This window comes from Syngnathus acus, chromosome 10, assembly GCF_901709675.1.
Source record: "Syngnathus acus chromosome 10, fSynAcu1.2, whole genome shotgun sequence".
Classification (NCBI taxonomy): domain Eukaryota; kingdom Metazoa; phylum Chordata; class Actinopteri; order Syngnathiformes; family Syngnathidae; genus Syngnathus; species Syngnathus acus.
In genome coordinates this window covers 21,602,108-21,614,516 of record NC_051095.1, presented here as the reverse complement: position 1 = coordinate 21,614,516, position 12,409 = coordinate 21,602,108, and the positions used below count along the sequence as shown (strand labels likewise).

General features: G+C 41.9%; 1 protein-coding gene across 11 annotated transcripts in view; it reads left to right on the top strand.

The window, feature by feature from the left end:
- Nucleotides 1-10,787, top strand: part of LOC119129596 (rho guanine nucleotide exchange factor 9) — a 47,529-nt gene extending 36,742 nt beyond the window's left edge. For 8 of the 11 annotated variants that reach the window (XM_037262908.1, XM_037262903.1, XM_037262904.1 and 5 more), the window contains 4 exons: nucleotides 927-1,058; nucleotides 3,704-3,947; nucleotides 4,526-4,594; nucleotides 6,820-10,787. In XM_037262908.1, coding sequence (XP_037118803.1) covers nucleotides 927-1,058; nucleotides 3,704-3,947; nucleotides 4,526-4,594; nucleotides 6,820-6,995 — 621 coding nt within the window. In that variant the 3' untranslated portion in view covers nucleotides 6,996-10,787. Of the gene's footprint in view, nucleotides 1-926; nucleotides 1,059-3,703; nucleotides 3,948-4,525; nucleotides 4,618-5,916; nucleotides 5,985-6,819 lie in introns of all 11 variants that reach the window. The other 3 variants (XM_037262905.1, XM_037262909.1, XM_037262906.1) reach the window with 3 other exon arrangements.
- Nucleotides 10,788-12,409: the final 1,622 nt, after the last annotated feature.

Genomic DNA, 12,409 nt, shown 5'->3' with positions numbered 1-12,409 from the left:
CAATTTAACAAGCATTAATTGCATGAACTTTCACAGAGCAGAGAATAACCACATGTACGCATACATTTTGTGAAAAGATTTTTTTTTTTGTATGTGACTTTGAAATTAATCACTTTTTTCATCCTTAATTTTTGTTACAGTTATTATATAATTGAATCTTTTTTGCGAGTTTTCTCACCAGTCTGTATTCCAACTGTTGGCAGATCAGCATTTTCCAAAGTGTTTATTATAGCTTCAGATACCAGACTAAAAACAAACGAACAGGAAGACACCCAAAGGAGAATGTGCAATACTCATAAGCTGAAAGGCCTATTTGTGTTTTGTCTTAATTTTAGTGGCTTTTTTATTCGGATGAGTTAACATCAAAATTCAGTTTAGATAATAGTTTTATGGAATAATCATTTGACTTCAAACACGTTTTGGAGTTGACGCCATAACCACATGCAACTTCTGCAATTTGTCAGATTTTGGGGCAGGTTCTTTCTTTACTCGAACAGATAGGTGCATCTTACTTTTGAGCGGCTGCTTTCATTAGTGGGCTAAGACTCAAAGCAAAAATTTGAGTATTGTACAAAATTGATGTAAAATGATATATATAAATATAAATGAACATGGTAGCCAAATGAATAGGAGCAAAAATAGACAATTGGTGATTCTAAGATTGTTTGAATAAATATATTGGATTTACCTTCCAGGGGGGTTACACTTTACCTACACATCTGTCTTAAATGGTCTTTAAAGTCTCTCCTCTGAAGTACAGTATGTTGTTCAGCTCTACTCGTGTGCTCTGTTTTGAAAGGACATTGTTATGCATCCCGAATTAAAAAGATAATAATCCTATTATTTAATGATTCGTTCAAAGAGTGAACCTTTGATTTATTGATTTTGTATCTGGGTTTTTTGTGTTTTTGGGGGGGCTGGTCTAGGGGGATGATATCTTGGACAGAAGCTCCGAGCTCATCTACACTGGGGAGCTGTCATGGATCTATCAGCCATATGGGCGCAGCCAGCAGCGAGTCTTCTTCCTCTTTGATCACCAGCTGGTTCTCTGTAAGAAGGTAAAATGTCTTTTTCTTTGTTCATTTTCTTCCTTTTATTTTGATTTCTGTTTGCATGAAAACAAAGCTGATAAGGGAGAACACAAGACAGTTGTGCACTGACCACAGAGGTGCTTGAAGCCAGTGCAACTTCTTGCTTAGGCTGGAAATATACTGTAGAAGACGCACGAGCCCTCCGTTAAGTTCAAATACTCAGCACATTTCTCAAAATGTAGCTGCGGTAGTTTTGGCTTCGATGCACCGAGGCTGTGCTCCCCTGTCAGATGAATATTCATGCTTGGCTACACTCAACTATACATGCACACAGAGACACGGGCACAAATGCAGTGAGACACTTGGATACATTGTATTAATCATTTAGTGACCTCTACCACAAATCAATTACAGTATTTGTGCAGTGCCCCTTAAAAAAAAGCTCCAAGGATATGCTGAATTACAGTTTAGTCTATTTTTTTTTCCGCTCGATACTTCCTCCTCTAGCATTCTAAATCCAGTGACAGGCCTCGGGGGTGTGAGCGCTCCATCTTTTCCTCTCCCATTGTTCTTATCAGGATTGTACATAGATGCAGGTTTATCTCTGCATACTCATTAGATGTTCTGCTTCTCATTTCACCCCAGCTGACCTCATCATGTGACTGGATGTTTTTTGGCCCCTAAGGCTATTGTGCTGTGGCGATTACATACACAGGAGAAGTAAATCAAGTTACATTGGCTAAGGTTATTTGTGCTGGATGCACAAATTTGGCATGGTCAGATTTTGGCTTCTGCCTTTTCTAAGGGGGTGAATGTGTGTGTTATATAATGCTCTGCTATATAGCGTAATTATTGATTGAAAAGGACAATCTGCAAATGTACGCAAACCGTTGTGTAGTCAAAATACAATTTAACTTCTTTTTACATACTGTCGCAGTCTAATCTTTCAAGCCTTGTTTTCGGGTGAGCCGAGTCCGATCTGGTGGCTGAATTCACTTTTAACCTAAAATGATTACAATTATTTTCCCATGAAATGTAAATGGGTTGCTTTGAAGACATAGTGGTACAAAGAAGATGGAGGGAAGTGTGACGTAATGCTTTGGGTGCAAAGCTGTAAATAAAGTCGATAAAAAAGAAATGCAAGACTGATTGCCGAGAATACTAACCGGTACACACAGACCAGACCCGACTGTCCCGTACAGGCCCAGAGCCCCCCCCATCTATTGTGGAATTCTTTGTGCTGAACAAAGGCTTTCATATGCACTGATCAGTAGAACTACCAAGCTAAATGCTAGTAATAGACCGATTATTTGCCAAGCCGATTACCAGGGCCGATATTTGGCCTTTTGACGATTATCAGCATTGGGCTTTTTCATTAAACCTAATAGTGATCAATTTACAACTGGGTCAGGGAGTCATAGTTTCACCTATGGCAATTTTACTTTTTTCAGGTGCCATTTATTTGACAAAGTCAGACATTTCCTCCCTCAGCCACTACTCCTTATTTTATACAAAACTCTATTTGAACCTCATTTTAACGATTGCAATGTCATATGGGGCAACACCTTTTCTAGTCACCTTATAAAACTTCAATCTCTGCAAAAGAAAGTCATTAGGGCTCTGTCTTGGTCTGAGTTTAATTCTCCAACCCTCCCTCTCTTCCGCCATTTGAGTTACTCAGACTACCTGAGCTGAATGATTTTCATAATGCATGTGTCATGTTTCAAGTTGTGAACAAGAGAAACCACATACTATGCAGTCTCATCCCCATCACTAGACCCCAGCATTCCCATCAGACGCGAGTTAAAACACACATCCTAGGACAATACCGCAGATATGTGCACACCAGTATGAGTGTTGCTTGTAGGGGACCTCAGATTTGGAACAAAATGGATGAAGCCTTAAAGGTCATGCCCTCAATCTCCAATTTTAAAAAACATCTTTTTAGCCATCTTTTACAAACCTATTATTTAATCCACATTTCCATAGTTAGCTGGGTTGAGAGTGTGTATGTGTGTATAATGAGTGTCTGTCTCTCCGTCCGTCTGTCCGTCCGTATGTCTGGGCCCGTTATATAAGCTTATACTTACCCTTTTCCTCATGCTATTACAATCTCATGTTATATGTATATGAAAGAAAGATTTATTATCGTGTGAAGAAATAATGTTTCATTCATTCATTCATTCATTCGTTCATTCATTCATTCATTCATTCATTCATTCATTCATTCATTCATGTGCTTTGGAAATAAGTGATAACTTGCTAGTTTTACCAATTTTTACAAAGCTTACTGTTTTAGCCTACTTTTTTGTCAATGCCAATGTGCATGCTACAGATATAGAGAATGCATTTTTTATTTTTGGGAAGTCCACGAATATGGAATGCTGCAACACTTTGCCTGTACAAGCTTTAATGTATGGTTGAAACACTCAATACGCTCATCTTTGCCAGTGTTAAATAATGTTGATAAGTGTATTTCTTGGAAAACTGGCATCGCTCGATGTGCAAAGTGAGTGTTAGTATATTTGGGCAGCAGATGGAAAGGGTTTCTTTAGACAGACTGTCAGGGAAAACCGGAAGGTGCTTGATGACCCCTTGGCACGATTGAAAGACATGGGCACACACCACATACTTGTACCACACACAATTCATCTTTCTATGCACCTCACCAGGATCTGATACGACGGGACATTCTGTACTATAAGGGTCGTATCGACATGGATCGCTACGAGGTGCGGGACGCCATTGACGGGAGAGATGATGACTTCAACGTAAGTGTGAAGAACGCCTTCAAATTGTGCAACAAAGACTGCGACGAGATCCACATCTTCCTGGCCAAGAAGCCGGAGGAGAAGATCCGCTGGCTCAGGGCTTTCCATGAGGAGAGGAAGATGGTGCAGGAGGATGAGAAAATCGGTTAGTCGTATCTTGAGACAGCATTTGCTTCACTCACAATAGCTTCAGTCATTGCTCTTATGTATGCAATACAACATATCTGCACAACAACATTTTTGAAGGTGTACTGTTTTAGTGTATGATACTACAGGTTAAAACTTTTTGGTAAAATGATAAATGTCAACTTTAAAGTTTTGTCCTATTATCAATCGTGTGGATGCAGAGAAACATTTACACTGCTGTTCATCAAATTAATCTTCCGCTCATCTGTACACATTTTTAGCAGTCCAATTGCTCCATTGATTTACACATCATCTACTTTTACTTTTCCGAGCCCAAAAATAAAATATTTTTCTTTCCAAGATCAAAAGGGAGATTATTGACCAAAAACAGTGACATGGCATCATTGTCATGGCGTCACTTAAGACACCTACGTACTATGTATCCAATCAGATAGTTCCGCTCTCATATTTGTATGGTATGATCACATGAACTTGCCTGAGTATGATGAAATGAGATGGGACTCGAGTTATTCTCTTTTTCTTTTTTTGCAATCACTAGTCACTGCCCTTCTTTTGAGAGTTTACTGTGTTGTTTAGGTTTTGAGATCTCAGAGTACCAGAAACGGCAGGCGGCCATGACAGTGAGAAAGGTGACCAAACAGAAAGGTGAGGCAACAAGAAGATATCAGGTGATTTTCATTTTCTTTTCCTCGCTGGCGTGCTCTGTCTTCTCATCGTTGTTTACTGTTTGTTCAACCTGCTTTTTCATACCTACTTTCATTAACTTTCCTTAAACATACAAACACACATATTATACAGGGTGCACTGGAAAAGTACCGTAGATCAAGGTGAAATTTTGGTCTTGTACGGTATTTGAGTTAAATGTCTGCTTGCTCACGTCAAGCTGATTTGCTACATGCAGTAGAGCAGCCCGTTAAGCATCAATGAAAAGACAGAAGGACTGTGTGCATGAAGTATTGAGTTTTAAAGATGACACCTGTCTTCATGGCATCTGGATCCGGTGTCACGGTTTTTCTTAACAAGCAAGCGTTTGGGTTAGGGTTTGCAACATATATATTTTTTTCAATGAAGCTAAATGTGAATTGAATACCCAGACCTTCACCATATGCCTCACAGCTGTCGCTGAAGTTTTAGGTATGATTTAAATTTTTAAATTACCTCCTGAGCTTGAGGCAAGTATATTTAGGAAATTGCAGAGAAAGGTGGCTTTACAAGGTGGGAACTGATGCAGGGGGGCTGAATACAATGAATGGCCCACTACAATTTTTAGATTTTTATGAACCCTACAATTTTGAAAACTATGTATCATATTCATGCCACTTGGCAATTATAAATTACAAATTTGAAAACTGTGTATCATAGTCATTCCACTTGGCAATTACATGCTACTTTGTATCGGTCAAGCAAATAAAAGCTTAGTAATTAAAAAAGCTGAAGTTTGTGGTTGTAAGATGTGAAAAATTTCAAGTGGGATGAATACTTCTCAAGGCACGGTGTATTCTTTATGTAAGAACTGCTTTGTTGTCTTTGTCAGAACCGAATCCACATTGAAATAATAGACACAATTTACTTGATGTAAATAAGTCTGATGGAACTACAAATACAGCCACCACTTGAAACCCAACAGCTTTACAACTTAGTGAAGAAAAAGAGGTGTTTTCGAGATGCTAGCGCCTGTCAGCACAAACACTGGGACCACATGTCACAACTGCTGGTGTCATTCTTTGCATCTTAGCTACTTTAGTGTTAGTCTAGATGTTTTTTCTTTTTTTCCCATGACTGTTTTTTTTTTCGCTATGGTCAGCGGCACAATAAGCATGATCATCCATTAAAATATGAATTAACCAATAACCTCTTCTGAATGTTCTCTCTGGCGTCAAGCCTCATAGATGTCTTTTCCAAGTAAATGTGTCTGTGCTATATGTGTACATGGCTGGCACAAGGTGAAGTACTCTCTTGAATTTCAGATTCATTTATAGATTTCATCTTGAGAAAGAGGGCCATGTTGTATGGACATGGTTTGAAAATGATAAAGGTATATGCCTAAGAGTTCTCTTTAGATCTTAGCACAATAAGATGCCATGGCAACTGCTCAAATAGCATTGGGAGGTGTTGTCACTAACGTTGGTGCTGGAGCATGCAGTCGCTGCCCTGTGTGCTGATAAGCATTATCTAATGGAGTATCTCAGAGAAACAGCGTCCTCTTTCACAAATAGATCAAACTGCTGCTAAAACAGTGTTTGGCAAAATACCTGTAACAAAGCACACCCTTTCTCCAAATTTATTTTTTCTGAGATGCCATGGCAACTTTGATCTCCAAATATAGTAGTTTGTAACTACGCCAGCATACTTGTGATGCTTGTAGACTAGCTCAATGACATGGTAGAATCTAGTTAAATGCACATTAAAAAGCTTTCTGTTGGGCTCTATTTTCACCACTCTTGTGTTCCTCAAGTGTTGAGGGTGCTATTCAAACAAACATGCCGACACCGAAAACGGAGCAACAATGTCTCCTGTCCAGCATTGGATCGGATGTGATGTGTCGGTTCTCTCGTTTGCTTGCGACAGACCGTGCTTGAATAGCATCTCTCGTCTCCCTTGTGTCATCACTAATGCTGAATTCCACTTCTCATCCTCTTCAGCAGTCATCATATGATCACGTTTCAGGTTTACCATGCAGCAATGGACTCTCATTTTTTATGCGTGCGCCTGTGTGCTGTGACAGCATGAATAGGTGTTGTGTTGTCAAGCAATTCACTGACAAGACTGACTGACATTTTTTTTCTCTTTGCTTTGTGCCTACGCCGCCTCCTTGCCCCGCCCTGCCCTTGTACCCCTTTCTGGCTTTTCTGCGCCCGCTGCTCTTCTAGGTGTAAACAGGTGCACGCCGCCCTCATATCCGCCCCCGCAGGAACCCCTCAGCGCGGGGCACTATGAGGTAACGGAGGACATGGCACAAGGAGAGGTTTTTGAATTCAGTCAATCCAAAAGAGGCCAGGCTCCTTTCTGGCAAAATTTTAGTAGATTAGCTCCATTTAAGAAATAGAGACTCTTCTGAAGGACCAGCTATTTTTTTCCTTAGAAGCACTAAACACTGGATGATCGTGTCACACAATGAAGAAAATACAAAAACACACTGATTTGAGACTTTCAAAGTTAAGGACCAATGTTAATATTGGGTGTGGTTGAAAGCAGCAAGAGGATTGAAGACTCACAGAATATGGCGGGGGGTAATCAGACATAACTGTTCATACTTGTTGAAAACATTCTTAGTTATCATGCTTCTCCAGCTGAGTCAACCGTCACTTGCACTCTCACTCAGATTCTGCAACACTTACCTGTATCCACACACCGACTGATTGTCCTGGGAATCGTTTGTAGAGATTGCTGTATTACTGCTCTTTAGATCCATGGATGACACAAACCAGGAAGCGCCAGGTCGTTGTATGATTGTGTCCGAAATCTTGCTGTGCTGCTGCTACGTATGTGAGTTGCATTCTCCGAGTAACGACAGGCCCGTGTCGATCTCAAGAAGCTCGATTCTATTGGGCATCACCTCTCCCATCGCCAGTTGCAGACCATTTAGGCCCATTTGAATCTGCTCTCTACTCACTCTGTAGTAGCCCTCTCGTCACGGCCTCTCTTTGTCATCTCGCCGTCGTTATCTCTTTGCTCACCTGCTCAGCCTATATGAGTCAGAGGAAGCTTTTCAATCGGTCAGAAACCTGCCAGCGGCTGTGATATGACGGCTCCGGGAACAAATCAATAGCGGGAACGTCAGAATTATAGTGTATTACCATTCTTTCACCAAGCAGTTTTGACAGGGTATTCATATCCCATCACGCAGAAGGTCAAGGGCTGTGGGTTGTGGGGAGCTTGCCGCTCAGATGAACCTGCTGGGAGCAGGAGATAGGCAGGCTACGCTCCAGCCGCATAGCACCAGAGCCCCTCCCCTCTTTCCCCAGAGACCACCCCTGTAGCACTGTGCTGGCAGCTCACGGACTGTTTGGAAAGAGCAAGGTCCACCTCTGGAAATGCACTGACAGCAAGCAGTGAGGTTGATCTTTAAAAGGTCTGTTTTTTCTGTCAGCTGAGAATTTTTTGGCGAAAGATTGATTTGCACAAATGGGTGTCGTAAAATAAGGTAGACCTCTTACCGCCGCGAGTAGATCGAACCGTCTGACGTTAACAAAGGAGTGGAAAAGAAGTGCAATGCAAATATGGCAGCACAAAGATGGATATAAGGAGGTGTAGCACAGAGGCGTTTTCTGATTGCGATTCATCCATCTCCACAGATTAGAATCTTGGCATTTCCCTTCCATGGTGTTGTTTATCCAGATCTGATCCATGTCTGGCGCGGCGCTTCACACCGTTTACAGAATTTCTGAAGACTGCCGCCTGATCAGATGGATTTGTTTAACCCACAATGAATGAGATGCTTCTTCAGCAGAGCGGTTAGAAAAGCAGATCTTGAGAATGCTTATCTTGTCGCTAGACTTTGGAGTGTAAGCAAAACATCTGGCCACGCTTTGTGAGCATCTTTTGACTCCATCTCACGTTGGATTCAGTGAACAGCACATCTTCCCATCCGAGCAATGTGCCATCACTACTCTGTTCCTCAATAAGAACGTGTGATACAGCCAAGCCTTACAACTTACTTAAATGTGTCTGTTGTACAATGTGTGTAAAGAAAGTTGCAACACAGACGAGTAGTGTCTCGGCCAGTTCGATAGATCTGGAAGATAATTCCCTTCACCAACAACATAGGGTTCCTTGAGCATGCTAACCTCAGGTCCAGTGCTGCGCCCACCCACCGACCCACCCACCCCACCTCGTCACCCCCGCAGATGCAAACGCACACAGAGACACACAATCATGCGCACTTACTGGCCCGTTGTGCTGCGGAGAAGAGAGATCCTATCTAACAGTGCCTTCCAGCATTCCACTAGTGATTATCTATTCCGTTTCACAGGCAGATTTGAATTTGTCATGTATTTTCCCTTTGGTGTGGGACTTGCAACGGTCTCTTCCTTCCTCTCGCATGAGATCCACTCCAACAGATCTCTTCCACACGATTTGTTTTGTGCGCACAGCACGCTCAAAACACTTATTTTGTTACTGTGTCACATATGCATAGCTGCAGTTATCTTGCACAAAGATAAGTTATTCTGATTTCAGATACAGTATATAGAAATGACAGTGTTATTGTCGAACAAGAATTTGTTTGGAATATAGTATATTAGAAATCATTAGTTTTGCTTAGTCGAGTTAGAGTATACCGTTCGAAGAATATTATAAGCAATGAGTTATGAATTAAATAAGAAAAAAAAGTCATCTATTTTAACTTTATCAGCTACACACTGTAAATACTGTAAAAAGGACAGATCATATATTTGGATATTGGTATTTTGCGTTGGAGACGAATGTTGTTCCAGTTCTAGCGTATGGTAGAGCTCAGTACCAGGTAAATGCATGCTTGTGGCATCCAATACTTTGCATGAGACTTAAAACAACTCTTTACGGTTTGTTTAGTTTCATTTCGCCTCCGACGGGATTTTTTTCCGCCGTGACGCATTCAGTTGTGCACCCACTGCCATCTCACCGGAGAGGGACTTCTGGTCCCTAGCCACCGCTGTCTCCTGCTCGTGTTACCTTTCTGCTTGTAGCCTTTGTTCCTATTCCATGCCAGGAAGAAGAAAGGGACTTATCCCTACGCAGAGTCAGAGTGAGCTCTTGATCGATCAAATGAAAGGCATTGGCATTCTCTTTGCCAAATATGAGACGTTTTCTCTTTTTTATTCCAATCGACACTGGCGTAGCTCTCTTCGCTGGTTATTTATGGACACCAGTAACTGCTGAACATCAGATATGAGACAAAACGGGTATAGTTTTTTTATGATATCGATATAGGAGTTAGCACTGATCATAGGTGTGGTGAATAGATTTTTAGTCCAGCAGAAGAGCCGAATGCCCAAGAACTCTGTGGGGATGTGCTAAAAATAATCCTAATCCTGAAGACACACAAGGAGTACAGTACTTCATTACAATGCATATCACGCTCTGAAGTATAACAACGTGACAGTAAAGATTTTCTCACTTGTGTTGATTTAATTAGTAGCCAGTGTTAAATGTTATAATTTGGGGGCTAAATTGGTCAACAATCTTATAGGGTGAACATTCTTATCTTTTATCCAAGCTCTAGAGTGCTGATGAAGATCGTTTTAAATCCTGTTTGTTATCCAGTCATGAACTGAGACAGCCAAGTTAGCGAACAGGAGACTGCTTTCAGTCCCCCCCCCCCTTTTTTTATTCCAACGTGTATACAAAGCACTCATGTGGAGCACGGCGACATTACCACGAGAGATCTCCTTGGTTGCATACGAACAGTCAGGGTACAACAGAGTCAGTCCAATGAGCCATAATAGATGTGGTTTTTAATGACAGCAATGTGAGCTGAAGACTGACGTCCCACTTTTACAAACACACTTGTCATTGTATAATACCATCTAGTCCAAGGTCAAAGTTTTGCCTACCGCTGAAAATTATTAACTCACTACCCAAAATCCTTGTCTCCATATGCAAACATTTGTCATTTATGTTCTTGCTGGCAATTTGAGTTTGATTATTTGATGTAGAAATGAAAAATAATGCCTATTCAATTCAGAAACTGTGAATGGGAGAGTGGAGATGTCAACTGTATGTACATTATATGTTTTGGTGTATTCAGAAGCACTGGGAATATGTTGTACTTCGCTGTAAAAAAAAAAAAAAAAAAGGAATAAAAATGAATCCATATCTGATATAGCTGTACTTTTGTTGACAATAAAACCTCTACTGACTGGTGTCGGGCGGAGTGAATGAGTGAGTGAGTGAGTGAGTGAGTGAGTGAGTGAGTGAGTGAGTGAGTGAGTGAGTGAGTGAGTGAGTGAGTGAGTGAGTGAGTGAGTGAGTGAGTGAGTGAGTGAGTGAGTGAGTGAGTGAGTGAGAGTGCATTGTGTCAGGTTTACTGTTCTTTGACATGATTCCATGGCATTCCCAACATTTGGCACATGGATTCATTATTGATTAATTAAAAGAGATTGGGTTAGATGTTGGCAAGTAACGATATAGTTGGGACTGACCCCGCCCCCACCCATGCACTAAGAATAGCCCTAGCCTACTGTACAGTATTGTGCCTGCAGTGTCACAGCTTGCTTGCCAGCTCTTTCATTACTAGACACAAACCCAATTCTTAGTTTCTGTTCAGAAATTATGCTCACTGACTTGCTGTTTTTTTTCCAAACTCACGGTATCTGTATGTGTGTGTGTGTATATATGTGTGTGTCCACTGGTATGAACACTGTATTCTGATTAATATTACCCAACCATCCATCCATCTTCCGTACCGCTTGTCCCCACGGTGGTCACGGGCGTGCTGGAGCCTATCCCAGCAGTCATCGGGCAGTAGGCGGGGATCACCCTGAACTGGTTGCCAGACAATCACAGGGCACACAGAGACGAACAACCATTCACACTCGCACTCACACCTAGGGACAATTTGGAATGCTCAATCGGCCTACCAAGCATGTTTTTGGGATGTGGGAGGAAACTGGAGTGCCCGGAGGAAACCCACGCGGGCCCGGGGAGAACATGCAAACTCCACACAGGGAGGGCCGGAGGTGGAATCGAACCCGCACCCTCCTAACTGTGAGGCGGGCGTGCTAACCAGTGCGCCACCGAGCGCATAAAACATATGTTTGTGTAATTTCAGTTAACCAGTGTTTTCATCTGTCATAGGGTGGCCATTTTGCCACTTGCTGTCAGCTGAAAATGACATCACAGTTAATGATAATAATAATAATTAATCACCAGTTTTATGAAGTTGAGCAGTGGATGGTTGCACTGAGTGTCAGTGTCTGTGTGCTTGCCCCTCCCTTCCTGTGTCTACTCTCAATCTATGTACTAATCACAGTCACCTGCCTCTCGTTATCTGTCGTGTATATAAGTCCTGTCTGCGTGTCACACCCCTGTCGGATTGGTCTCGTCTGTCATCGTCGTTCCTGTCTTTATCTTGTCTTTTGTTCAATTAGTCTTGTCCCTAGTCGAGCTTCTTATAGTTTGCCTTTTGAGTTCTCCAATAAACCCTGGTCCAAGCTGCATTTGGTCGCCCTGCTCCATTCCGTTCCATGACACTGAGACCTAGCAACTGGGATATCATTTTCAGTCGACAGCAAGTGGCAAAATGGCCGCCTCCTGACATGGATGAAAACAGTTGAGTTTTGCCTGTTTAATTCATAATCCACAGACAAAACATGAATCAGAAGTGTATTTCGATTAGCTGGGCTGCACAGAACATTGAAAAGAGAATTTTGGGGGTTGACTTCTGCTTTTATTGGTTGCTTATTTATGACGCGGGTCACCGGGGCCCCCCTCTGGAGCCAGGCCCGGAGGCGGGGCTCGAAGGCGAGCGTCTGGTGGCCG